This window comes from Atractosteus spatula, chromosome 7 (assembly GCF_055471065.1).
Source record: "Atractosteus spatula isolate fAtrSpa1 chromosome 7, fAtrSpa1.hap1, whole genome shotgun sequence".
In the NCBI taxonomy this organism is placed as follows: Eukaryota; Metazoa; Chordata; class Actinopteri; order Semionotiformes; family Lepisosteidae; genus Atractosteus; species Atractosteus spatula.
This window is the reverse complement of record NC_142712.1, coordinates 7,351,734-7,378,378: the sequence shown is the minus strand read 5'-3', so window position 1 is coordinate 7,378,378 and position 26,645 is coordinate 7,351,734. Positions and strand designations below refer to the sequence as shown.

Sequence of the window (26,645 nt, the reverse complement as noted above, 5' to 3'; positions counted from 1 at the left end):
GAGAATCAAAGGCACTGGCTCTTATTACCTTCCATGTGTTTTTGATACATTTTTTGTGCAATTAGTATCAATTAAGCAGCAATAGTCATCATAATCTACTTTGTTCATCTTAAAGGAAACTTTTTAAAATTCCCTGTGGCACCCGCGGTGGCCCTGCTACTCTGCTAGCAAACCTTGTTTTGCTCATTTATTACAGATATAACTTTATTATTTTAGATGGATGAAGTGACGTGGGATGATTTACTATCACTGCTATTCAGAGGTTTATGTTACCGCCTAAACGAAACTGGGAGGTCTCCGTTTGAATCCATTAAACGTGTTTTCAATAGCTTTTGTAAAGATGCTGTATTCTGTACTCTAACTCTTTCACGTAAGATACATTTATTATTTGTTCGACAATTAAGCGAATGCCGGTATAACCCACTGGAACTGTTCATTCTCAAGATCTTCGCTACGGTATCCCTGCTCTGCAAACTTACTGCCGCTCGGCATGTGTCAGGTGGAGCGCACGCCGAGGCCTGGCAAAAGAGCTTAGCGTGGACGCTCGGAGCATGCTAGAGAGCTACGGCGGAACGATAATGCGATCACCTGAGGCTCGGAAATGCAAAAGACCTTGTCGCCCAACCTGAGGAACACTTTTTCTTCTTGCAAAGAGGGGCTGTGCGCTTGGAAACTTTTCTCGGCGGCAGGCAGCCTTTTCTGCCACTGTCCCGGTTCCAGAGTACGGAACGCGAAGCTGCGACTGCCCCCGCACAGCCTGCGCACGGTGCTCCGGATCACCACCGTGTAGCACCTCTGGAAGCGAACCCACAGGTAGACGTAGCACAGGGTGATCAGCATCTTTCACCGCATCAGAAAAGGGGCGAACGGGCAGCCTCTCCGGCTCCTTTCTCCTCTGCGCTTCCCTGTTGCTGCCAGCGGCGCCCCGCCCCTCCTGCGGCCGCGTCACGCGTCAGGCGTGCCGTGCGCTCTCCTCCGCGCTCCCGGGGCACCAGAGGGAGTCGGACCTGGAGCCTGACCCGAGCGCCGCTGCGAGCCTAGATGCAAACTGTAGGCCTTCTAGTAACGAAAGCTGCTGCTGGGTACTGGCAGTATTCATAACTAGAATATTCATATTCATAAGAATCATATTCAATATTCATAACGTGTGGCGTGCAAGAAAGACATGCCAGACATTTCATTCACAACGTGTGTGCGGTGGTTGCATTTCACAGACGGTGCGTGTGATAAACATTTGAAAAAGGAGCTTACTGTAAATTGAATTCCGACAGTCTGTTACCGAAAATGCATTTCCGGTTAGAAACAGTTTTCCCGCAGGTAAATTATTTCCATTCACAAGCTGGGGGTGGGAGGCGCTGATCGATGGTCCGTGGGAGACGGTCGTAAACACTTCAGGGTGAATCACACCCACTTCAATTTGTCTGAGCAAGCCCCTCTGTTTACCCACGTCAGCGGGCCTGACGGGGACAGCTTTAAGAAGCCACACACTCTCTCCAGCGCCGCTCAGTCCGGGTGTTTGCTCGAAAGAGGACCGGTGGCAGACGCATGATGCTCCCGCACAGCTTGGAGATGGAGCCCCCGGCCCGTACACTGAGCGTCCACGTCACGCGTGTCTGTCCGTGCTGTCGAGTGTCTCCTGTGGGACAGCCGGGTCACCCGGCACCACAGAAATGGTATACGATCGAGCAAAGAGAAATTTGTACCATAATGATTGGTAATAGTAATAGACTAGTGGTTAAACAAATAAGCACAAGCTATTCTGACAGTGATGAAGTACGTGCTGGGGAAAGGGCGATTCCTTTAATATTATTTTTTTTTAATTTTTTTTTGCAGCGATTCGGTGATATGGAGACCCTGGGTTCTGACCAGCCGAGATGATCAACTGCGTCACGGAAAGGTAACAACAAACCTGCGTTTCGTCAAGAGAGGCTGGTTTTAAAATAAGAAATCGATTAATCACTTTGAAATAACGATCGTGCTAAAGATAACATGGAACCAATTGCACTTAATTCTGGTGATTTATTCTGTTTAGAGTTTGTCTCTTTTTCAAGAACTTTTAAACGGCAAGAACATCTTGCTCTTAAAATATTGGCCGATGCATTTCATCAAATCCATCTTTAGTTTATTGATTCGTCGGATTCGTGCCCAGGTGATGTTGATTGTTTCTGCTTTTTCCAATATACACCATTTAATTTGAATAATTTCAATTTTCAACAATCGGTTTTCCTGGGGATCAAGACTTTCTAAGGGTAAAAACAGGACGTACTGTCCATCTGCTTGTTCTGGGGTTTCACCTGATTATACTGTTTAGTCTTCACATCACCTTTACCGAATGAGCACATAGGCAAACAGGCGGTAGTTTTTGTTTCTAAATCTTCTTTGAAATGTTTTATTCCACTTGTCTTGTGTGGCGGTAATTTCTGTTAGTTTAGCGCCAAAGCGAGAAACGTCGAAGCGTCTATATTTAAAAAAAAACATTTCTGTTTTTAGTCTGATTCTGGAAGTCTGAACTCTCTCAAGAAACAGACCTCAAAAGGCGCATTCGGATTTCAACATCCGGTCAGGTAAGTGTGAGTGTGGAAAGTTGGAATCAAGTGACGAGCAATTGCATTCAGTGAAAACCAGCAGCACAAGTATCTAAGAATCAAATAGCAGAAATAAAACTTGACTAAAAATCTATTGTATATATTGCTTAAATTTCTGTAGGCAGAAATGGTGATGGGCTGATGTTAATTACATTACTATTGGAATGAACTGATGAATTATTGGTGAAACTAACTTGATCTGCAAGACATACATTTATCTTCCTGCTGTACTGCTGTATTTATTTTTTTAGTCCTATGACTTTCTGCTACTGAAGGGCTTATTATTTTCAACGTTACTAGATGTCATCCTTGTATTGCAAGTACAGTGGGCGAGTGAGGAATGGGGGTGGGGGAAAGATTCCCTTTCTGTTTCTGGTACTGTAGCATAATTAAAACGTGTATTTCTTTCTTCCGTCGATAGACTCTACATGCCCAGGTCAAAGACCCAGGAGTACCTGCGCCACATGGGAGAAAAGGTACTGTCCAGCTTTCCTGTCCAGGCCACCATCCACTTCTACAATGACGACACGGAGTCCGAGGAGGAGGAAGAGGAGTACGAGGCCGGAGCGACTGAGCTGCCGGGGCTCGGCCCAGGCGACGGCGGCACCGTGCTCTGATGACCGCCGTGCCTGGCGAGGACTGGATGTCAGGACGGGAAGACACCCGCTGTTTTGGAAACAGAGAACTTAATGAACAGAGGAGAAGGGGGCCACGGGGTCACAGGGAACGCGACCAGGCTGTGCCGCAGGAAGGGTCACCTCAGACGGCAACAGGAAACCAAAATGGGGAAGGTCACTCGGAGCTGCTGACTACGCAGAATCGATACCCTTTATATGGAGGGCTTGTAAACTGACCTTTAAACTCAATAAAATGAAAACCCAACTTAAGAATAATTGCATTTCAAAGCAGCACTATATCAGCAATTATTTTATCATTTCCTATGGTTTTGAGGTGTTGATATACACAGTGGTGCACACATTCTTTCTCATGTGCTGATACATCACTCTGGACTTTCCAGGTTTTTTTCCGGGTGTATTTTTTGCTGTGGTCTTGGATGCTGTAGAGGAAATTTCACTGAGAATTTCATTCACAGTTTCATACTTGCAAGATGAGAACTATTTCAAGAAACTTTACAATACCCAGTACTACTAGATGTGCTGTAACTGGTCTATTTCAATCTTAATATTATTCACATGCAAACTACAACATTGTTTACATATACAGTGTAAATATATAAAGTTTTGATGAAAATGTATTTTGCCCTGTTTTTATTTTAAAATAAACTGTACAGTTTTGTATCTTATTCAAGTGTTTCATTTCTTCACTCAGTTAAATGTTCCATTAGGCCAAATTCTTTTCTTGCATACATTGAAGTTGTCCCTTCGTACCTTCTGTAGAATTTGTATTCCTTCCAAAACTTAAACATACTCTTTGTACTGTTTATTGTTTTATTATTCTAAAAGTAATGAGCAGAAGATGGGGCTCTTCACACAAGTTTGCACAGACAAAGCCACTCCTGAATTGTCTTTTTAAATGCACAAGAGTGATGGTACTCGAGAGTTCGCTCAGTCACGGTTTCCAAAAGCCACTCCCACAGAGACACTGAGGTCTGGCCATGCATGCTGTCCGAGTGAGGCTTGAACCCGTGAACTTCAGGCTGCAGGTCACAGCCCTCCTCACCTGCTGAGCCAGTAGTGTGCCAGCAGACAAAGCAAGCAGCAGCTACAAGCTTTAGTGCCCTGGAAGACGTAGATACGCAAGGACATAGAAAATAATGAAGAAAAATGGGATCAGAGGGATCTTCCCAGGTTTCTAATTTCTTTTCTTTAATAAATGCTCTTGGTGCAGAATCACTGGTTTTCCCAGACACTTAAGATATACCCTTTGAACTACTGAGTTTTACCTGATGGATGAGGCACACATAAATCACACCAATCACAAATGTGTACCACAGCAATGTATCTACTTAAGTGGTGGCTACAGTGACCCATATCTAGTGACACAATTCCTCTGGAAGATTGGACTAAATTGGATTTCCAATGTAGTACCTATTCTTCAAGGGTGAATTGTGATAAGATTTCACCTCAAATGCAAAAGTGCAATTTGCCAACATGGGGAATTATTATTTTTAATTCTAAAAGGGGTGAAAGAACAATCTGACCTTTGCTTTGCCAACTGTTAGCAGACACAGTGTACACTTTTTCATCAGCTGTCTTTTTAATCAGAAGGAATTTGTATTTTGTTTTTCCGAGGTAATGAATACCACTCAGTGTCTCTCTCGGAGAACGCATTTGCATTTTCCCTCTAATAATGCATTCTTGTAAAGATATTTATTGCTGGAAAACATTTTTGCAAGGTATTTCAGGAATCTGACTTGTGGCATTTCAGAAAAGTTACAGAAAATTGAATATCAGTAGCCATGATGTACAATGGCCCCTACTTTATCATATAAACTGTCAAGATTAATTTATAATTTGGCAAACGTCTTCTGTTTTAGAATCGAAGAGTACTGGTAGCTCAATGGTAGATGTTTTCTCCTGGCAAAATAAAGTCAGCAGATCAAAATGATATGCACGTATCTGTGTTCTAAAAGATGTTTTCAGCTGCACTACATGGGCTGTTTTTAGTTAGTATATTCTGTACATTTATAGCAACACTAAAATACACTAAAATCAACAATAAAGAAATTACAATGCGCATGTGTAAGTGCTAATAGGAAAACAGACAAAGTGACAGTAGTATTGATTATTCTATCTGTAATTGCAAATCAGCATTGGCTTTAATAATGCTTTATTGCTCCTTTTTGTATGTATTCTGGCCCTCAAATACTTTCATGCTGCAGAACTCCGGAGTCCCAGACAGCATTTTGTTTTCTGATAAACATATCTCTTTGCTGTGGTGTTAACTGAACATAAGCAAAATGTAAAAGATGGATTGGACATCCAACTGGCCACTAATCTCTCTGATGACAAGAAAGGCAGTGATCAAAGCTGGGGCTGGAGGTGAGACGGGGGGCAAGTTTAGCTCTCAGCTGACAGTGCAGTCAGTCTCCCTCTGCACAGTAGTGGATTCCTGACATGTGATCTGGGTAGGCTTACATGAAGGGCCAGGGACACTCCAGTACACATGGGGTTAAACACTGCCAGGCCATTTGATCTGAGCACTGTTTGCTTTTGATGCCTTATCTCACATACTGACGACAGTGCGATGGTCTCCTGCCCTGCCTGTGAGAGTGGCTTGAGTCCAGACAGGGATGGAGTTGAGGGGCTTCTCCACCACAGACTGATTGAGAAGCCCTGGTGAAAACCCAGCAGATAAAGAGATGGGCGATGGCCATTTCACTAGCAGACTGGACAGTTCAAGGGGTCGTGAACTGCCATGACCTTTACCGCACAGACATAATCACACAGTCCAACTCGCCTGTGCTTACCAGTGCACCCACAGCAATCATTAAAAGGAACAAGAAGCGGCAAAAGATGATGTCAACTTTCTGGCACACATGAAAGCAATAAGCATATACAAAATTTGATAATTCCTTCATTCCCACTTCACAGAAAATGATTTGATTTTTTTCAATTATATTTAATACGTCTATTCTGAAAACAAAGTGACTATTTTGTTTATTTTCAGTTTGCCCCCCAGTCTAAAGATTGTAGAACATAGTGCATGCAAGCGTATGCTTAAGTTACCATGTTGCTTATGCTTAAGTTACAAAGGAAAGAGAATATAAATTAAAGCAGATATTAGCCATTTGGGACTCTACCTGAAAACCGCACTAAATACAAAAACCCTGTAAAATGATCTAGATTTGAATGGTCCATTGCCAATTGTTTTTTAAGTGACAAAAAAAAAGATTAATTCTGTTTATCACTGGATGCTCTGAGGTTATGATGACTTACAAATGGTTCATCTAACAGTCAAACCTTAGTTCTGTCACTGTGATGGAAAACCTGTGATGGAAAAGCTGCATCTAAAACCTCTCTAATTTGCTCTAGTGAAGAAAGATCCAAGCTACATCCTGGAGTTTGCCTGTAATTATGTGCCTTAAGCAATCACATCAGGTGACAGGCTCTTCCCTAAGGTCATGGGATAGTATCTGATGACGGTTCACAAAACTCACCCCAACTGCCCTGTGCAAAAGCTCCACCCACACAGCTCTGCTGCTTTCACAAACGTTTACCATTAATAAGAAAGCAACATCCAAATCTCTACACTTTTAAACATACAACAACTGCAATTTAGTCCCACATAACCCTAATGTTGACGTTTTGCACAAGTCAACCTTTAAAAGCTTAAATGTCATTGTATTTATTAATTGACAGCCCAACAATGACACAGGTAAAAAAACAAAGGGAGTCATTTTTAAAGTTCACTATGATGAGACAAACGCAAAAATGTTTTAAAAGCACTGAAAACGCAGTATTATCTATGAATGCAGGTTTGATAACTTTATTGAAATTATTTTGGAAATTGTCTGTAAGAATCAGCATTATCTCACAACAAGATGTAACAGGCCATCCCTAAGCGAGGAAAGTATTACTTCTGGATAAGATTAATCTTGAAACTGGGAGAAACAGAGAAAAAGAGAGGGGGAGATAAGACTGTCTTTACTCTGGTCTTATCTCTCAGAGTAAACATTTTTCCTGTTTAACCACAGCCCACCTCATACCCATCAACCTGATCTAGAAATCATCCATTTCCTCTGAACCTCAGGTGATTATAGGATAAAAAAAGTAACGATTTAGATTCTATGTTCTAACAAAAATGGTTGAAAATGTGAGGTAACTGTTAAAGTTTTATTCTTAAATATCTTATTTAACAGTGTGTCCTTTCCAAGATGAGTATGATCTCTTTAGAAGAAGCCATGCTCCAACAGGGCAATTTAAACAACTTTTCACATCATCTACAAAGTTAATTATTGTGTTAACAACTGTACCAGAAATCAGTCACATTTCAACAGCAAGAGCTGTGACCCGCATAGTGTGTCACACCATTGGATGTGTCTTGACAGAAGTAAATAAAGCACTGCACTCCTGAGCAGTACAAGTTAATGTGACAGGCAATACACAAAAAGTCTGTTTCTTTATAGAAGTCTTCCATAATTGTCCCAGCAAATACTTGGTTCGGGTTCTTGGCCACAAAAAACTTGAGCATTTCTGCGAAAAGTACACCTGAGCGACCCCTGCACTCAAGATGCAGTTTTTACCACAGACCCCATCACATGATTAGGATTCCATCTGCAAGCTTTCAAATTCCTTTTCCCTCTCCCCCCCATCAGCAAGGCTTCTGCGGTGAAAGATAGAACATGCGATTCACTTCACTGATGGATACATCTTGTAGCCTGGGGATTGCTCCCTTATATCTGTCCTCCTCCTGCTGCTGGCTTCTTGCATAGCAGTCTGCAACAAGAAAAGGGATACCTCTCAATACGTAACACTGCGACAGAACACTCCATTCTGCTTCCTTTCATTCCCACTAAAACGATTTCTGGGGAGGGACGATTTTCTTCACTTGGCTTTGTCGCGGTGACAAGCCACAGTCATTTCCAACTCAAACAGAGCAAGACCAGCCCTGATAAGATCACCCACCAATTAACATTTGAGGTGTGGAACACAAAAAAAAAACACGCAAAAACTGAAGCCATCATATTACAGAGACAATTACAGTTCTGGTAAATTAAAATCACAATATTTAAGAACTCTTTACACCAGGGACAGTCATTACACTAGTAAATCACAGTACTAAATTGAGTCCTATCCTTGACTAGTATGCGTCTTGTGTATGAGGATATTTTCTGCCTCAGAACACAGTAAGGAGGGAGAAAATGCATTTCTGTAGTGATTCATCCTCATGAAAAGAGCTTTAACGTGCCTCAGTATGGGATGCGAAATCAGGCAAGAGTAGGACTCTTGACATGCCTTAATCAAGCGAGAGAACAGCTGAGTGGCTCCAGTCTTCATGCTTTCTCAAGACATTCCAAGTGAGGGAGGTTTTCTCCACTTAAGAAATCCTCCTGGCTGCATTTAATTTACATGAGTAGATCTGGGAAATCAGAAGAGGTTTCCCCCATTCTTTGGTCTGAGTGCTTTCTCAATTGCCCATTCATGCAGCACTAATTGAGCAGTATTTTGACTCTATTCTATTCCCAACCAGCTCCATCTTGGAATGCGAGCTAACTACTCACGGAGACCAGCACACACACTCACCTGTAACAGTGTCCACAGAGCTCAGGGGAGCAGTGTTTAACATGTTTATACCAAACAGAAGCACAAAACACATTGATATAGCAACCAGCAAATAAATTGGTGCTGCAAGTGCCCAGTATCTGAAATAAAAGACACAAATGTTGCATAGCCAGATTTGTACTGGACACAAAAAATAAATGCGGACATAATCTTTGGAATATGCTATTTGAGAATGTCACATAAATGAAGAGTATACAGAGAAAAAGAGAAATTAAGGAAGCAAGTCAACAAAGCTATTTGCTATAAAAATCAAAAGGAAGGAAAACTACTAACATTATTTTCATCATTTTACAAGGGTTGAAAAATTGTCACCTACACAGCATATACAGTATACATATATTATTCTACAAACATTTTACAGTAATCTGTTGACAAAAAAGGACAAAAATGAATTGATCACCTACTTTTGGGGCCAGTAAGTCAATCCTAATGAATGCAGCCAAGATTCAGGAACATAGGCCCACACTAAATACAGAACTGAAATGATAAGAGGAAGTTTTATACACAAAAGCTAGGCATCTTATCTTTTGACACATTTTGGTGAAGTCAAAAAGAACTAAAATAATTCCCCGTAAATGACTCTTTTTACAGATTGTCGCAACACCTTTACTATTACTGCACACTAGATACAAAATTACAGATAATCATTATATTTCTTGTATTGATCACAGTTTGAGTAAATGCACTGTTAATTTTAAACATATCAATATATCTTATACTCCATGTCTGCATTAAAATATAAACACCAGTCCTCCTCTTCTTTTGATGTTAAGGAAATAGCTTTATGATGTAGGACTATGTTTCTGATGATCAACGGAAACATTCTCTTATTTTGTACTGCAGATTTCTCGCCTTTGTATTTTAATAAAATTTTTATGTATGATGTGTAATGTGATACAGCTGAAAAACTATTACTAAATTCCAAAAAATGCTATACTACCTGTCAATAAAAAAGTAAACTGGAGAGAAAGGGTTATTTCAAACGATACTTACCAAAAACAATCTGAGAACCCAAGAAAAGGACAAATCCATAGATGGCTCTTTCTGGTAGGGGGGAGGGGGTATTTTCAACCATTATCCTAGATAAATGAAAATGAGTAAATACTACTTTTGAAAACCTTTTCAGACAAGGTCGGTACCAAGGTCACATAACAACTTATGAGTTATTTTGCCTCAGTGCATCCAAAGCTGAAAATTTAAAAAGGAAAGATGGGCCACAACAGGCTGACTGCTGTCTCTCTTTGTATTGATTATGTTAAATGGAATGAGAAACGTAAGCCAGCAACTGTAAAACTCATGGTAAGGAATTGAATATGCGCACAAGCCTACATCATTTGAACATTTAATGCAGCAGAAGTACAGAAATACAGCTTTAACCACAATTAGCACTACAGAAGACAGTTAATTGCCTCTGTTAACATTTGTGTAATAATTTATAACAACAGTATGGGTGATTACAGATGCACAGATGCCCAAAGTTTTGCAGTGTTGTAATTTTATTTCATACCTTGGTAGACATTACATCAGCATACCACTAACACCCAGGCTGCACCCCAGGCTAAAACTGAAGATTGAAGAGGTGTGAGGAATTGGGATGTTATACAAAAATGAGCTTAGCTGGACTGGTACGACCCCTGAAACACTCAAGAGTCCCACTGTTTCCTGATGAAAGACTGCACTGGGACTTGACCAGAAGGCAGCAAGGTTAGATAAAGGTCAACTACAGTGACAGAAAAGTCAAAGTTTAGTTGCAAACTGTGAATGGAAAACTGATGTGACAGCTTTAATTGTAGCTGATGCCTTTAATGCTGTAAAAGTCTTGAAGATGTAAAAAAAAACAAAGAATAATCAATTAAAATGAATCTGTGATTTTTATTTCAACCAAAGGGGTATGCAGATATAAAAAATATTAAACATTAAAACCTGCAGTATATATAAAATTCTTAGAAGCACCTAAGATGTATTTCAAGTTGGTAGCTGCATCAGCATGCATAGGATGCATAGAAAAGAAATACAAAGTTTCAGCTGTTGAGCCTTCTTCAGGTGTGCATCATCTGCTGACAAAAAAAGACAACAATGATTTGGACACCAACATTTGGGGCACCGCCAAAGAAGACTCCGCAGCCGGAACGTTTTCTTCTCTTTTTAGCAAGGAATAAACCTTAACTTGTTCCTAAACTGTGCAAGTTTACTTCTCTTTCTCGAAAAGAATGGGGGAAAGTTCACTAGAGCGCGCTGAAGGACAAAGACAAGTCGACAACGGAGGTTCCGACTTCAAAATAAGCAGCTTTCTGATGATGGGTAGTAAATGGACGCTTCTGGGAAACCGAATCCAATTCACTGTCAAGGAAAACTATTTTATTTTAATCTGAGCAGACATTTACAAGCCCTGAACACCACTGTAAAGCACTCATTAAAAAGAGCGTTTTTTTTCTTTTCAGAATGTGCAGCTGTACAGATCACAAGGGAAACAAAGTTTTTTTTTCTTATCATTCAGTTTCACTACAAAGATATAGTCCTAGTTCATGCCGGGACAGATAAGACCCCTGAAGGCAAACAGGATATCTTTTTCTCTCTCAGACATGGAAAAAAACAGTACTTATTTGTAAGTGCTTCCAGGATGATCATTAATTAATTTTAGAGCTTTGAGACCTGATCACTAAATACATAACTACATTGGGTTTACTATTATTCGTGTATTTTGCCAGTTATTTAGTTTGATTTGCCTGGTAGAGGTATGTCAATCACATCTCATTTCCAGTCTTGCTGGTCAACTTTGGAGCAAGAGAATTCAGTTTATCGGTTACCCTATTTCTTAAAAACATTAAGTATGGGTGTAATGCAGCTGTCGTAAGTAGGCCATCACACACTCAATAATCAATTTCTCATTTGAATATTTATCAAAAATGTAAATACGCCGATGTCTATGCCAGCACCACTAGTATATTTTTCCTGCAAAACTTAAACGATTTGGACAGACCACTCGAATGAAACAAAAGCCTTCTAGACAGAGAGAACCCTCTCGCAATGGCCAGAAATTGAGAGCTCATCACCGAATCCCTGGAGCCAAATAGTTGTGAAACCACCACATAATTGTGTGTTAATATACATACGTTTTCGATTTATGCATAACGCTATTTATAAAACCCCTAAAATAAATAAAACGTAATAACAAATGGGAAACTGAGGTATAATTTCATTTTTTACAATTTAACTACATACTTTGCGATGTACTATATATTCGCAAAACACCACAACGTATTACTTGAACCCATTTGCAATACGCAACTTTGTTACTGGTAAACCTGTACTGAAATAAAACTCACTATGTTAGCCTTATTTTCCTGAGATAAAAAAAGCGTTTCCTCGCTGAAGGGGTAGGTCAACAAGCTTACGGACTGAAACGACACAAAAACAGCAGAAAGATCTTGACTAGGGAAGTAATGTATCGGATCAAATTACAACGTCCTTCCAGATTCGCTTGGGACGCTCAAAAAAAAAAACAACAACGAAAGACCAAAATAAAAAATAAACAAGTCTTTGCCGTGTAACGGTTTATCTTGCGTTACCTTCAAAGGCGTACCTCGTACTCCGTAATGTTTAAAAGACAGAAACAAAATGGAATGCAATAATTAATACTGCAGGAGAACCGGGAAGATGACTATCCACCCCCTCATATTATAATAAAATCTATCAAAAGGAAATGCGACACAGTAAAGTTACCACCCCATGTAAAGCAAAATCTCTGTGGCGGAATAAAAAAAAGGCTCTTAAAAACGAAAAGCACATACACAACTCTAACTCTCTTCGATGATGATGATGAACCTTGACCCCTCCGTGGAACAAATCCCGGAAGTATAACATTGGCGTTAATTACTTCCGGTCACATGAACCCGACCCAGGCTGTGTTCTCCATGGTTGGTAGTGTGGTCTCGTCTAGCTGTTTTCTGTGATGGGTGAAGATCTTCATGGCATGGTACACTGGCGAAACTGAAAGTGTATTCCCTGGTAGGTGAAATTTCTGCCCCGCCTGTGGTATTGTTGTTCTTGCTAGTCGTTGTAGTCTGTGGCTTTTCTTGGTCTTTTTTTTCCCCTTTTGAAATCAAAACGGCGACATACCCGAAAAAAGAGAGGTGGAGACTTTGTTTTGGCGGTATGCCTAGGAAATAATTTAGTGAAATAATCGGGAATATAGCCTAATTTCTAACGGCTTTATTACTTTGAATGTTTTATTATTTTATGTAAGTACACACCACAGCCTCCAGTACGACTTGCACAAGGTATATTTTTTTAAAATTGATGACGAAACAACATTTTATCTAAACTAATGAACTGTTTCAACACTAAGATCCAGGAATGTCTCCCGATCTTTCTGGTAAAAAAAAAAACTAACTGTAGTAGATAGACCTGTACTTGAACTTGTTGGTGTAGGGCTAGTTTCATGGTATTCCAACTGCACCGGTCCAGAAAGATGACTAGTAACATTTGGAAAGTCTTCACACCAGACAATTCACCCTAAATGGAAAAGGGTGCGTAGGGTAGCTCGCTTAGAAATCATGTGAGTTAGACTTGATATAAGTCTAGTGTCTTCGTGTAGCGCTGATTCCTCGTAGTTCTTGGCTTCTAGATTCAACCCATCTGTGTGGAGCCTGGGTTTTCTCTGGGTGCTCCAATGTCTTCGCATCTTTCACAGTTTCTTGCTGGTTATTTGATCCCTACTTGCCCTGTCTTGGACGAGCGACCCTTCAGTGGTGTCATTTGCTTAGCTTTTCGGATAGAGATTACGGTTTGCTGCAGCATTTCCCAGGAATAAGCTGCTTTCTGACTCTGGATGGATGGGGGCTTTCTTACTGTCGCGTTGGTATAGAAGAGGACGACGTGTTTACTCTGTGCTTTGTAACTACAAAAGAGATTCAGTGAGCCACTTCTTTTCTGAGAATTGTTCGAATGTGACTCGTCGCTTCAATGTGTCCGTCCATCTATGCTCAGGAAGCAATTGCACAGAAGAGTAACTAAGCAAACTAAAAACGTAGTTTGGAAATGTGATTCTAATAAATAGTAAATATTCAATCAGTTGAACAGGATTGATTCATACTATTAACTTCTAATAATTCTAATAAACTTGGTATAGAAAATCAATTTACAGAGCCTTATATTGCTCAGCTTAATTGTATCAGTACTCATATAAGTGTCTTCTGATAGTGCCAACTGAGTTTAGGTTTATTCAGTACGTACATTGCACTAGCTTATTTACATTAACACTGGAACTGGTGTTCTGTTTTTTTTTTACTGCAGTTATGACACACGTGAAAATCAGCACAGGTCTACACAGAATACAAAACACCAAAGTATCATTTTATCAAAGTATCAAATCATTTTATTTTGAAGCTTTAAAAAAATATTTTTTAGTGTACTGTTTTACATTTGATTTCCAATGTATAGCAAACTGAAGCCACTAACGGAAAACAATATTGTGATTAAAATTACTAGTCATTCGTAAAGGATTTTGATATCCAGAATTTTGTTTTAGATTTTCTCATCAACAACCTATGGTGATAACTAATTGGAAGTGATATTTAGTGAAATGTGAAAAGATGTGCATTTTGTGACTATTTTTGTGTGTAATGTAACAAATGTCCCAATGTGACAGATGCTAAGATTTTTAATCATTTATGTGTCAAACTATTGTTTTTCAATACATTTATTTGCAAGGGCAGCTATACCTTACATCATGCTAAGTGTTAAAGTGAAACTTAACAGGACTCCTATGCTGAAAAATGAGTATTTGTCAGGATCAGACTGACAAATCATCTAATCAAATTTGTCAATTCTCCAGTCTGGTATGAAAGCTGTAAAAGTACTCTAAATTATAGACAATCGGGAACTTTGTGTTATCAGGTTGTCCTAAAAAAATCATCATAACCCAGAGCGTCAGGGCAGCAGAAACTTAAAATGTGTTAGTGTTTCATGGGACACAAATCTAGTGCCTTTCTTAATATACAGTACATGCCAATCCATTGCTACAGATAAGACGTAAGATGGCAACAGGTCCAAAGAAATCATTTACATTTCTCTTTGTCATTTCTGACTCTGTGAGAGTACTAAGATACCTAAGATATGACATAACTGCTGAATGTTTGTGTTGGTAATACCTTTCTTTATTGTTCCTGTCTGACAAGGGTATCTAAATGTCTTTGCCTTCAGCAAATTGCATGTGTTCATAGTTTAGGAAAAAGGAAGTGTTGGAATTTACAGCACCCTGGATTTTCTTTGCACAGTCATGGTGACTTGCTCTCCATGGGTCTGTGCTGGGAGAGGAGTAGCTTTCCTCTCTCCTTAGGCCAACAGCGCAGTCCTGTCACACTGTCTTAAGTTAAACTACATTCCTGCCAAACAACTGTTTGTACTGGAGTGCCTCAGGGGTCTGTATTGGGCCCACTCTTGCTTACCATTGATAAGGTCTTAGCCTTTGGGGAAAAATACTCTTCAGAACCCTGACAGTCCTCTGTCATATTTGTTAAGGTAACATGAATTTTGTGAGGGGAGATAATTCTGTTTAAGCCACCCACTGTTGTATTTTACTTGTAGGTTATATATTTTCTGCTTTACTGTTTTGGGCTGTCTGGTTTTTGATGTAGTAAAGTATATTTACAAGTAGAGGGGCTGCATGCTAGTTTTTTTTAATTTACCTCTTACCAAATCAGCATTTTGATTGACAAGGTTAAGAAGTACATACACTATATAGGTTTATTCCATGCTGAGAAGAGAAGAAAGAAAACACAACGTTTCGGCCGTGGAGCCTTCTCCTCACACCTGAAGGTGTTTCATACCTGAAGGTTTTCAGCATGGAATAAACCTATTACTTGTTACTTTGCAGCCTATGCATGCTGACACAGCTACCCACCTGAACTAGTACATACACTATGTACATTATGAATGAATAAAACCTATATTTTATTTTTATTTCCACTCAAATTTTTAAAAATGGGTTTTACAGGTTAAAGAAAAAAAATATTTTTATGATGTAAAGAAATCTATTGCATTTTCATTGAAAAAAGCACATACTGAATACATGTAGTAGTCTGTGGTATAACGTAACTGCCTGCTTACAATCTAGAGTCTAGAGATCAATATGTGTGTTTATTTTCATGTTTTAATTATAGGGTTATTACTTTACGTAACTCTTGATTTGGGAAACCCTTGAAATGTATATTAAACTGTGGGAGTTTTCAATTTCTGTTATTGCAACTCAAAAATGTAATTAAGGTATAATTACAGAGATTCTGAACTAAATTTAGTATGTCAAAGACCTGTGATAAAAGGCACCAATTACAAAAAGTGTAGCAGCCCTTCTCCATCCCTAATTTAACTATAAATAGTTCTTGAACATCTTCAGTAGTGAGGCTGCTGCAAAAAACAAAACAGGTGAGATTAGAGCTGGGCGATAATTCGATAACGATAATTATCGCGATATAATTTTCCTCGATATAATTTTAACAAAAGTTCGATAAATTTTCAATATATATGTTTATGCTTTGCGCATGATATGCGCATGTGCACAAAATACTGCGCGAGTGAGCGTGCATAATGCAGACCGGGCAGCTAACAGATGTGTTTAATGTTTCTGCTGTTTGGCAAGTGTTTGTTGTGTTCTTAAAATAAAAAGTTGTTTAATTTACCAATTAACTGTCTGGTTTCTTCAACTTTTACTCAGGAGAAAAAAATCTGCCTTTAAACTTGAAAGAAATAATGATTTGACATTTATCGTGATAATTATCGATATCGACTGATATGAAAATTTTTATCGTGATAATGTTTTTGGCCATATCGCCCAGCCCTAGGTGAGATTACACTAGGAGAGAGAGCCTAGGAAATTCATTTGTTTTTCTTTTGACAGAAAAAAATGTTGTCATTCTCACATTGTGCTACAAAATTACCTGGGGCTTTTTTAAACTTGTATACATTTTTATTAAGGATTTCCCAAAATGTGTGATGTGGATTCAGACCCGGAGTTTGAAGATGCTCCACATGCCAGAAAAAGAGTAAGTTGCATTTATTTTGTATCAAAGGCATGGTAAGCAAGTCCTTTAGGCCCCGGTTAGGAATGTGGCTTTTGGTCATGAAGTTAAGTGCAGTTTATCTGGCGTTAAAATATCCTTTTATTATCTGACCCAGATAAAAGACCCAGATGTTGCCAAATTTACCAGTTAGCACTGAAAGGAACACTAGGAAAATAAAAAATAAAGGCATGCCTTGCCTTTCAGGTTTTATATTGATAGTGATAACTGCATTTAGCACTTCAGAGGGTATGTCTGTGTGTTTATCAGTCTGATCAGGAGTCAATGGGAAATAGGTTTTAGAGAGATTCAGTTCAATTCAAGCGTTATTGTCCCCTAGGGGGAGCTTGTTTTAAGGCACTGTCAAACACAACACAATGACAAATACACATCATCAAAAGGGAAGAGAATACAGAACTGTTACAGGAGAAAGGAAACAAGAGACAAGGTATGGAAGTTACTAGGTAGTTACTTTGCATTGTTTAAGAGTGTGATTGCAGTGGGGATGAAAGATTTCCTGAGTCTGTTGGTTTTACACCTGGGGGCACAGAGGCGTCTCCCAGATAGGAGAAGTGTGAATTCACAACGGAGGGGGTGAGACACACACTCCCTGATGCTTTTGGCTTTCTTAGTCACCCTCTGTAAAGGATACTTAAGTTGATTTGATTATTCCCAATTATTTTTCCACTTATATTCACTAATTTACCAGCCTATTGCAATTACCGGTACTTATGTTGCCAAACCAGCAAGTGAAGCAGTATGTTAAGACACTTTCAATGAATGATTCGTAGAAAAGTGTAAGGATTGTTTTATCTACCTTATAGTACCTGAGTTTTCTAAGAAAGAAGAGTCTCTGTTGGCCTTTTTTATAGTATCACAACATTTGTCCCATTTTAGGTTATTGTCAATGACCAGTCCCAAGTACTTATAGTCATCGACAATTTCAACAGGCTGACCATCAATTATAGTGGGTTGAGGGGGTATGGTATTTTTCCTAAAATCAATAACCAGTTCCTTTGTTTTTGAAATATTTAACTTTAGGGAGAATTTGTTGCACCAGTTAGTAAAATCATTTAGAATGGGCCCATGATGGTATTCTGTGTCCTTTAATGAACTGACCAGAGCTGTGTCATCAGCAAACTTAATGAGATGTCTATCTGTGTGTTTGCTTATGCAATCATTAGTGTACAAAATGTACAGCACATGTACAGAGGGGACAAGACACAGCCCTGTGGTGATCCGATTGATGTGTAGCGAATGTCAGACAATTGCTCCCCAATTTGACCTGCCGAGACCTGTTAGTTAGGAAGTCTAGCATCCACCTTATCAAGTTCTCATTCGGATTTAAGTTATTTTGAGAGTTTCTAAGCAAGCAACAGTGGTTGCATTGTGCTGAAAGCAGAGGAGAAGTCAGCAACTAAAAGATTACATCATTCCTTTAAAGTGTTGAGTTTATTTATTTTGTATCAAAAGCTTGCTAAGCAAGGCCTTTGGTCCAGGTTAGGAATGTGGCTTTAGTTTCACATCACAGTGACCATGACAAGTTCTGCAGTAGTGTCGCTAGTTTCCTGTTTGGATATATAACCGGATATATAATTCTCCAAAGATATGAACCTGCACTGTTAAGTGAGATAATACAGGACTTGAGAAAGGCCCACACACCTCTGCTTAGCCCGTTTTCACTGTGTTGTGAGCTGTAGAAATCTTGTGAAATAGTACTGCTACTGATGTACATGTCTTGTTCTTCACAGAGCTATGAAAACATTTTTACTCTGTCTCCTACGTCATCTCTGGGTAAGTGTTGCTTGAATTATGATTTAAAGTTATTGTTGCTGTACTCCAAATTATAAGAGTGTCTTATTTGAAGCAGCATTAGTGAACATCTTTTTGTTTTATCTGTATCCTGCTTCCTACTCAGTTTGTTCAGATAAGGCAGCTCTTGGAAGTATGGTGCAATAGCTTTGACACCAGTTTTTCATTCTGCTTTTTATGTTCTGTCACACATCATCATCATTGTTGTGAGAGACCTGGGCACTCACGTGTGCAAATATTAGACACCGTTCAATTCACTTTATTTTTATATACCGCCTTTCACAACAAAGTTGCCCCAAGGCACTTAACAAAGCAAGTGACCATACATGTTGTGAGAAAAGACCAGAAGACAATGGAGGAGAGGAACCAAAAACTTCTTAGTAAGGAGAATAAAAACCTCTAGGGGTCCAAGGTCAACAGGCTGCCCAACCCCTTTGGGCATGCTAACGTTATACAGTCACAAAAAACATATTAATCCATCATTTACACTAGTGTCACACTAGGCAGACACTAGTGTGTGCCTGCATTGCATATTGGATGTGGTTGTTTGGGGTGGGGGAGAAGGCTCTGCTTGTGGTGGAATGTGATTTGAAAAAAAAAAAGTGTGATTTCTGTGGACGGGCATTAAATTTCTCTTCTTCCGGATGTTCCGTTTGAAGACCGAATTTGTGATTCGTGGAGAAGAATTCCGCCATCTGTGAAGACGGAAACATGCCAAGTGATTCACGTCTACGTGTTCTGGTGGCACATTCTGCTGAAGCAATCGGAAACGTCCAGCACTACGCACTGGGCCGTCGAAGCAGGATTCCTGGATGCCAAGTAGGTTGAGCTGCTCTCGTGGACTTTGTACTCCTCCTGTCTTTTCGGAGATGTTTTGCACGAATAAAATAGGGGTTGTGTAAATGTGATCTACAGTTAACTTTTGTCAGTGCTTCACCTTAATTCGAATGGCTAGAACGAGTCATCAAAAGGCACATGAGTGTGATTCTTATTTCTGTTCATCTGCTTCGATTTGATTGAACAGAAATCAAGTAATTTGAACTGGCTGTTTGTACTGGTGTGCTTCACTGTGTGTTTTTTATTTCAGTATCCACAATGACTTGACCCTTAAGAGACTCTACAGGATAGAAATTCTGGAATCCATTCTCAGAGCAATGGCCCGAGGATGTGTGAGTTTTTCACTCAACTCACAAGCGACTAAAAACACTGGTTATTTTTTCTTTAAAATAATGGTTTACTGACACATGCATGGGCCACGAATGTCTTCATTTTGGGTGTGAAAGTGTACTGTATCTCTGGGGGGTGCTGCTTTTGTTTAATATCATTTTCACTTTTTTCTTGGAAAGTTGGTATCATTGTAATTTGCAATATAGATATATATATATAAAGTCTATATAGTTGTATTCACTGGTACAAATTTAAATTGAGAGGAATTACAAAAAGAGAGTATTTAATTGTTTTTAAAAATAATATTGTTTGTGGCAATAATTATTGTAAAGTTCATTTTAATTTTATATGTGGATATTGTAGTAGATGTGGGCAGTTTCTGCATCATCCATATATTTTAATGTATAGATCTTAAAATTCAGCTTCTAATAACCCGCATGCATTGTCTTTCAGCTGAGAGACGATTTAGCAATGGAATTGATGATCATTAGTTATCGGTTTAATGGGGTAAGTTCACTGAAACCGTTTTGCTTCATTGCTTCATCGAGTGTAGCAAACGTCCGCAAGAATTGATAAAGTTAATTCAGACTTTTTGTTAGTGAGGTTTGTAGCAAGTCTTTTGGCCTCATTCTCAGTTTCTTCCTTCCCGAGTCAATCTGCTGTTTCTTCTTTCTGATTGTTTTTCAAAAGCCTTCACTAAGAAACTATGAACACCAGAGTTGAAATAATTAAAATGGTCTCCATGTTCCACATATGGAGTGCAGTTGTATTAAAAAAATGACTGATTGCCTGCGTCTTGTCCTGCTGTCAGAGCGGGGACTGGGTGGACGAGGCCATGCACTGGCTGCAGCGAACGGGAGAGCCCGAAATTGCCTCGATCGTGCTGAAGTTGGGACCCAAGAGGCTGCGCTTCCTCGTCCTCTCCTTCGTCTTTGCCGAATGTAAGAACTTTCAAAGGAGAAAAGCCCGGAAAAAAAACAAAACAAAATGCCAGCCGGAGCTTGTCGCTGACCAGATTTCCTTTTGTCCTCGGTTTCTGAGCAGATGCCCAGAACATAGAAGCCATGGCAATTAAGAAGGCAGATGTGATCTCGGAGTTTAAAAACAGTGCCTGTGCCTGCTGCATTCGGGTAAGGAGCTTGTGGTGACTCGCCCTCGGTCGTCTCGTTGACTTGTGACTCGAGATTGCGGCTTGTGCTTGTAGGGCGAAATGTCGCAAAATAAGAGATTATCTCCTGTTTTGTCCCATGATCAGGAATTCTCTTTTTTTTCAATTGTTAAGTTGTCAAGGCTAAAACCACGTAAAGGACTAGCAGTGACCCCAAAGCTTTTGGTATTTGAGAATAATAACATTTAAAGAAATTAGTTGGTGCGTTAATTTAATGTTGCAGAAGCTACCATGAAGTACTTTGAGAAGGCTGTCAAAATGAACACTTATGAGGGAGCAGCTTAATCACATGTTAAAAGCATTTTGTAGATTCTCTATTGCAGAAATGGGAAAACAGTGGCCTAGTGTTCATGGTTGAACCTGTTTGATAAGAACACAGACATGCCCCTTGAACACTGCCTTCTTTTCCCAGAGTTTTGGAACCACTTTGCTGATTTCAAACTGTCTTACTGGTTACGCCAGTTGTCGATAACTCGGTTAATACACAATGTTAATGGGGTGGGGCTGGAGGATGTTTTTTTTATAGTAAAGAGAAGGTTAAGTGTATCTATGAAATAAGAAGACTGATGAACTGGTCTACAAAGTGTTACGTAGCATTTTACATAAATTATAACTTTCTTGTTGCATTTTTTTACTTCCTCTTTTTTTTTGTCCTCACGGGAGATGTGCCCTGGAATCCCCTGACCAAGTGAATGTCCTCTTGAATAATCACGGCTTCCGTTCTCTCGTTTCTCAGAAAAGCGAAGAAATGAAAAAGAAGGGGAACGATCAGTTCCAGAAAAGAAAATACGATGCAGCCGTAAAGTGGTACACCAAAGCCATCAGATTTCAGTAAGCCATTCTTGGTTGTGTTTCCACAAGAGCCGTGAGGAAGGGGCTGCTTCTCCATGGTTTCGTTTCCAGCGCCTGTTGTCTATGTGTGGAATTCCACAGTCGCCCAAGAACGGGAGCTGTTAACTTCTTAACCTTCAAAGCTGTCAGGCTTTAAAGCTCTTCGTACACCATAAAGCAGGGGTTCCCCATCCTCGAGCCCCACACATCTGCTGGTTCTTGTTCCAGCCCAGCACTCAGTTACACAACTGAAGTATGAATTGACTTAATGACAGAATTCATAGGAACTGTTTGATTGTTTTCACCTCTTAAATTTGTTGGGACGTTACCTTTTAACAACTGCATTTCGTAAGTCCTGCAAAATATAAACCCAATTGCAAATATTCCATTCAGGTCACACACTAGTTCAATTAAAACCTTGATTAGATATTTAAGCTGGGCAGGAATGAAAACCAGCAGGTTCTTGGTTCTCTAAGATCTCTAGGACCAGGATTGGGAACCCCAGCTTTAAAGCCTACCTCAGTGATGCTTCTGAAGCCTTAGTATTTTGGAGACATACTAAAACTCACTTTCAAGGAAGAGCAGAAGGAAGCACTTGCCTACAACTCCCCATTAAAAGGAGTCTTATTATTATGTTAAATAATTGTGCAATCAGATATTTTCTTGCACTTTTGTACCATCCAGAATACTTGAAAATGAGTTTTGAAATAATTTGCCAGGCTTTTGTGATACGGTGTTCAACTGGAATAAAAGCACAGATAATAAAGGAAATGGGTGTTTAGTTACTTTTTCATGTCATTTCAGTAAAACTTGTTTTTTTGTGTTTTTGTTTCAGTCCTGAAAATCATATTCTTTATGGCAACCGGGCCCTTTGCTTTTTTCGCGGTGACAAATACCAGTAAGCAAAACCTTGATTTTTTTTTTCCCACGTGTTTAATTTCTTGTGATTGGCATGAAATACATCTGCGTTACTACGCGGAAGAGACATCGCATTTCAATTTTTTCGCAGACAATGGAAACAAACAAACAAAAATTATCCCTTTGTTTATATGACAATTAAAATAAGACAAATATTTTACCGACATGGTCACAATTCTCTTGCAGTAGGTAAGAAGAGTTTGATACATGCTCGCATTATGGGCTCACACTGCGTATGCATTTTGGGGTGCGGAAAAGAAATGTGGGGAGCCCAGGCAGGGTGCTAATTGAGTGCCTTTTCTCTCTTTATCAGAAAAGCCATTGGGGACGGCAAACGAGCCACTCTATTACAGCCTAGCTGGGCTAAGGTAAGAATTGTCGATTCATCTGATGAAGATGTAATAAGATGTGATGAAAATCATGCTCTGCCCAGTATTTGCACCAGTCTGTGGGATTCGAAGCGCAGCTGAACACAAAACAATTTGCTGACTTAGTCAGATTAAAGAGCCATTACTGTAGTGGTACTTTTAGCAAAACAAGATTTAAAGTGCTGTTAGGAGAGAGAGAATAAAAGAGGAGCTACCATGCAGATCCCATCAATGGCAGATTTCCTAACAAATGTATTATTTTCAAGAAATATAACCGTCAGAGACTTTAGGTGGAAAACGTCTCAAATTTGGAATGCAAGTCACATAATTTCGAGAAACAGGACGACTGGGGTGTATTCATTATTCTAGCTATGATGAGTATTACAGCAACACACACTTTGTATTAATGACTTTGTAAATCAAAACCGTTAAGCTATATTAAATATTTTATATAAATCTTCATTCGTTTTTTTTTAACTAGTATGATGCATCCTGATTTATTTTTATTTCAAAATGGAAATGTATAAATTGCTAAACTAAGATTGTAGTATGCTAATATTACACAAAATATAAATATACCAAGCTTCAGAAGAAATGCATCTTTTTATTCATGTATGTTTTTAGAAAAACTGTACAGTTTCAGAATATTAATTACATGTTTTTGGGGTCATTTTGATTAAATTATTGCTCTTGACCTTGTTACAGTGTTAGTGTTGCATAGAGAGAATTGAGTGGGCATAGATTATGATGGGATTTAAGCTGTTAAACGTCAAGCCGAATATCGCGACTATCAAGACAGAGAAGCACAGAAGCCAGTATGCCCCGCTTATCAGGAGATCAAAGGCTTTGGGATATCTGTATGTTGGAGGCTACACAGTTGCTTGCGATTTGGGCTGTTAAAAAGCAGCCACCTTCTACCAAGACATTACAAACAGAGTCAGTCCTCCAGTGACAGGCCACAGCCTGCCACAGCTCCTCGTCAAGGTTGCCGTTGAGGTACATGTGATAGCCGGGGGTGTTGTCATTACAGAAACCAGTATGTCTTGATTGATGACAACCTCATTGCAAGGCACTACATTCATGCAATCCTGGAACTTCACTCTTGGGGAAAACCCTCTGAATCACCCTTGACGCCGAATATTAATTCAGCGTAACGATTTTGATCTTTGTCATATCTGTTCAATAAAAGCGGGGTACCTGTTCCAAGAAAAAATGTCATTTTCCTGATAACTTTTTTGAATTTGTTGGATTTATATTGTTTCTTGGTGCTCAGTATATAATTAGATGACCTACATTTTAATGTGCAAGTGTGTTCTCTTTCACTTTTGGTTTACATTGGAAATCTTTGAAAGCAGTGAGAAGAAACTGAAAGCTCCCACTCCTTATGATTCATTTCCTTGGTTTTATTTAGTTTTTCATTTTTAACGCATAAAGAAGATAAGCCACAAATGCAGTGTGACACATCGTCTCGATCTGCAGTTCATAGTCTCCGTTTGCTCTGAGGTCTCGTTTACATGTATGTCATTAAAAAAAAGAAATACCCTGAAGCCCTCCAGTCTGTTTGCTGGCTGGTCTGTCATCCAGACATACCTTGAATTTACCTAGCAACTATGTAAATCGACATACATATGCGGTGTTCTATGTTTTTATGTTTAAGTCAGACCCCATCTTAAGATTAATAAAACTAATATTAATTTATTGAAGATGAGAAAATAAGCAGACGACGCTGCATTGTCAGCACAAATGCACAATATTTTCCTCGATGTGTTATTCCATGATGAGAAAGCGTCAACTTCTGCTCAGAGCTGCTCCAACACAAAACAAGCCTTTACAAAGCCGTACTCCACCAAAGGCTTTTTTTTTTTGGTTTTCACCACAACTTACACCAGCGAGGACAGTTGAAAAGACTTTAAAAAAGAAGTTTTGGGCCCTGTTCAGCAGGGGTGTCTGCAGTGAGTGGCTGGCTTGCTTGTGCTCCTCAGGGTCACTACCGTTTCTGCGATGCCCTGTTCTTTCTCGGGGAGCACGTGCGGGCTCTGGAGGCCAATGAGAAGGCCCAGGGGCTGTGCAGTAATGACTCCGAGGGGATGCGGGACCTCCTGCAGCAAAGCGCCCGCTTCCAGGAAGAGCTGGACAGCATCCGAGGTAGACAATCTGACGTTCCACTCTCTCCTAGGGGGTTCCTAGATGGGACTGGGGACATCAAAGCCTGTCGTACAGGAGTTTGTTTTTTCCCCTCCCAGGGGTTGCTTTATCTGCAGAGTTTCCAATTATTCGTGTCCCCGTGAGACGTTAGAAGGAAATTAGGGGGTTTTAAATGTTCCGGCAGCCGTATCGAGCTTTTGAAAAGGGTATCCTGAACGCTGGAGAACTAGTAGCATCCCGAGTTTTACAACTTCCTTGCCTCGTCTCATGGTATCTCAGAAACTACGCAAGAATAGGCCTTGTCCATAGTGGGATGGGAGCCCTTGGGTAAAACCGGAGTGAAACCAGGTTGCTGCTCTAGATGATGTTGGTGGTACTCTCCGTATGAACCAGAATTTCCACACACTGGTGCTCCAGGGTCCTTATACTGGGCTCACTGTGCTGTTGGGGGTGCCACTCCTTTCAATGAGACGATAAATCAAGGACCTACTACCTGATCATTAAAGAATTCTATTAATTATGAATTCAAGTGGATTTCTCTCCCCTCCACCCGATCTTCTGTGCAGTGAGGATGCTAGTGTGTAATAACTGCTGCGTGTAAAGTTTTTTTTTTGTGGTGGAAGAAGTGGGTTCCTCCCTGTATGCAAAACACTTTGGATATGCAGTTCTTTATGACCATGCGGCACATTTGCAAGAAAGTAGTGTAAGAAAATGTTACAGGTAGTAAGAGACAACATGCATAAAGGATTCAAATGCATAAAATTGTAATTATTTTTCAGGTGGTGGAAGAAGGAAAAAAAATGGAGCCAAGAGGGATTCCAGCAGAAAGTAATGTTTTTATGGGTGCATTTTACTTATGATTTTATTTTTTAGCAGTTGTTCTGACCCTTGACATACATTGACGCATAGGATTGAACTTGTGTGAAGTCTTTCATTTTAATAGAGGTTGGCCAGTTATTGTTTAATATTCATTCCCACAAGTACACCTGCTGTATTCACTATACAGTCATTATGTACTTCACAACACCACCATTTACCTAAATGGTATTTGCTTCAGCAACTGTTTGAGGCGGAGAATCCCAGATGATTTTGGGATTTTTCAACCAGCTTTTTCAGAGTTGGCATTTGTTGTTATTTTTCTTTCTATTCAGAAGTTTTGGAAAGACAAAATCTGGTTAAGAAAATTTTGATCCAGTCATAATGGAACAACGGTGCATCTTCCTTTTAGATGGTTGTTTTGTGAATCACTTTTTATTATTTACTGTAATCTGTAATCTGAGTATTGGGGACTTTTTTAAAAAGGAATTTGTCCCCTACTTGCAGCAAGAGTATCGTGTTCAATACACATG

General features: G+C 39.6%; 4 protein-coding genes across 12 annotated transcripts in view; 2 read left to right on the top strand and 2 right to left on the bottom strand.

The window, feature by feature from the left end:
- hlcs (holocarboxylase synthetase (biotin-(proprionyl-CoA-carboxylase (ATP-hydrolysing)) ligase)) overlaps nt 1-1,423 on the bottom strand; it is a 39,138-nt gene extending 37,715 nt beyond the window's left edge. The window contains exon 1 of one of the 4 annotated variants that reach the window (XM_088921511.1): nt 1,252-1,423. Coding sequence is in view for 2 of the 4 variants with exons in the window: in XM_088921508.1 (XP_088777634.1) it covers nt 589-840 (252 nt within the window). In the remaining 2 variants the exon portion in view is untranslated. Of the gene's footprint in view, nt 1-588; nt 918-1,251 lie in introns of those variants that run through there. The other 3 variants (XM_088921508.1, XM_088921512.1, XM_088921509.1) reach the window with 3 other exon arrangements.
- Nucleotides 1,014-3,886, top strand: ripply3 (ripply transcriptional repressor 3). Of its 2 annotated transcripts, none has more exons than XM_088921514.1 (4): nt 1,014-1,082; nt 1,834-1,897; nt 2,491-2,564; nt 3,007-3,886. In XM_088921514.1, the coding sequence occupies exons 1-4, from the start codon at nt 1,042-1,044 to the stop codon at nt 3,200-3,202; spliced, it is 375 nt and encodes a 124-aa protein (XP_088777640.1). In that variant the 5' UTR covers nt 1,014-1,041; the 3' UTR covers nt 3,203-3,886. The 2 variants fall into 2 exon arrangements, with proteins under 2 accessions (XP_088777640.1, XP_088777639.1); XM_088921513.1 differs by lacking the exon at nt 1,014-1,082 and adding an exon at nt 1,477-1,673.
- Nucleotides 3,887-7,011: 3,125 nt separating this feature from the next.
- On the bottom strand, nt 7,012-12,677 carry pigp (phosphatidylinositol glycan anchor biosynthesis, class P). Of its 4 annotated transcripts, none has more exons than XM_088921560.1 (5): nt 12,400-12,677; nt 9,824-9,909; nt 9,235-9,307; nt 8,792-8,910; nt 7,012-7,984 (listed from the first exon to the last, which is right to left on the bottom strand). In XM_088921560.1, exons 2-5 carry the CDS (start codon nt 9,903-9,905, stop codon nt 7,860-7,862), a joined length of 399 nt encoding a protein of 132 aa, XP_088777686.1. In that variant the 5' UTR covers nt 9,906-9,909; nt 12,400-12,677; the 3' UTR covers nt 7,012-7,859. The 4 variants fall into 4 exon arrangements, with proteins under 4 accessions (XP_088777686.1, XP_088777687.1, XP_088777689.1 ...); XM_088921561.1 differs by having other exon boundaries at nt 12,622-12,669; XM_088921563.1 differs by lacking the exon at nt 12,400-12,677 and adding an exon at nt 10,338-12,382.
- A 38-nt stretch (nt 12,678-12,715) lies between these two features.
- The window catches only part of ttc3 (tetratricopeptide repeat domain 3), a 36,444-nt gene continuing 22,514 nt past the window's right edge, over nt 12,716-26,645 (top strand). For both annotated transcript variants that reach the window (XM_088922454.1, XM_088922453.1), the window contains exons 1-13: nt 12,716-12,838; nt 16,805-16,872; nt 18,639-18,681; nt 19,359-19,518; nt 19,787-19,868; nt 20,320-20,373; nt 20,678-20,807; nt 20,911-20,996; nt 21,771-21,865; nt 22,701-22,763; nt 23,097-23,151; nt 25,134-25,296; nt 26,076-26,124. In XM_088922454.1, the coding sequence (XP_088778580.1) occupies nt 12,799-12,838; nt 16,805-16,872; nt 18,639-18,681; nt 19,359-19,518; nt 19,787-19,868; nt 20,320-20,373; nt 20,678-20,807; nt 20,911-20,996; nt 21,771-21,865; nt 22,701-22,763; nt 23,097-23,151; nt 25,134-25,296; nt 26,076-26,124 (1,088 nt within the window). In that variant the 5' untranslated portion in view covers nt 12,716-12,798. The remainder of the gene's footprint in view (nt 12,839-16,804; nt 16,873-18,638; nt 18,682-19,358; nt 19,519-19,786; nt 19,869-20,319; nt 20,374-20,677; nt 20,808-20,910; nt 20,997-21,770; nt 21,866-22,700; nt 22,764-23,096; nt 23,152-25,133; nt 25,297-26,075; nt 26,125-26,645) is intronic.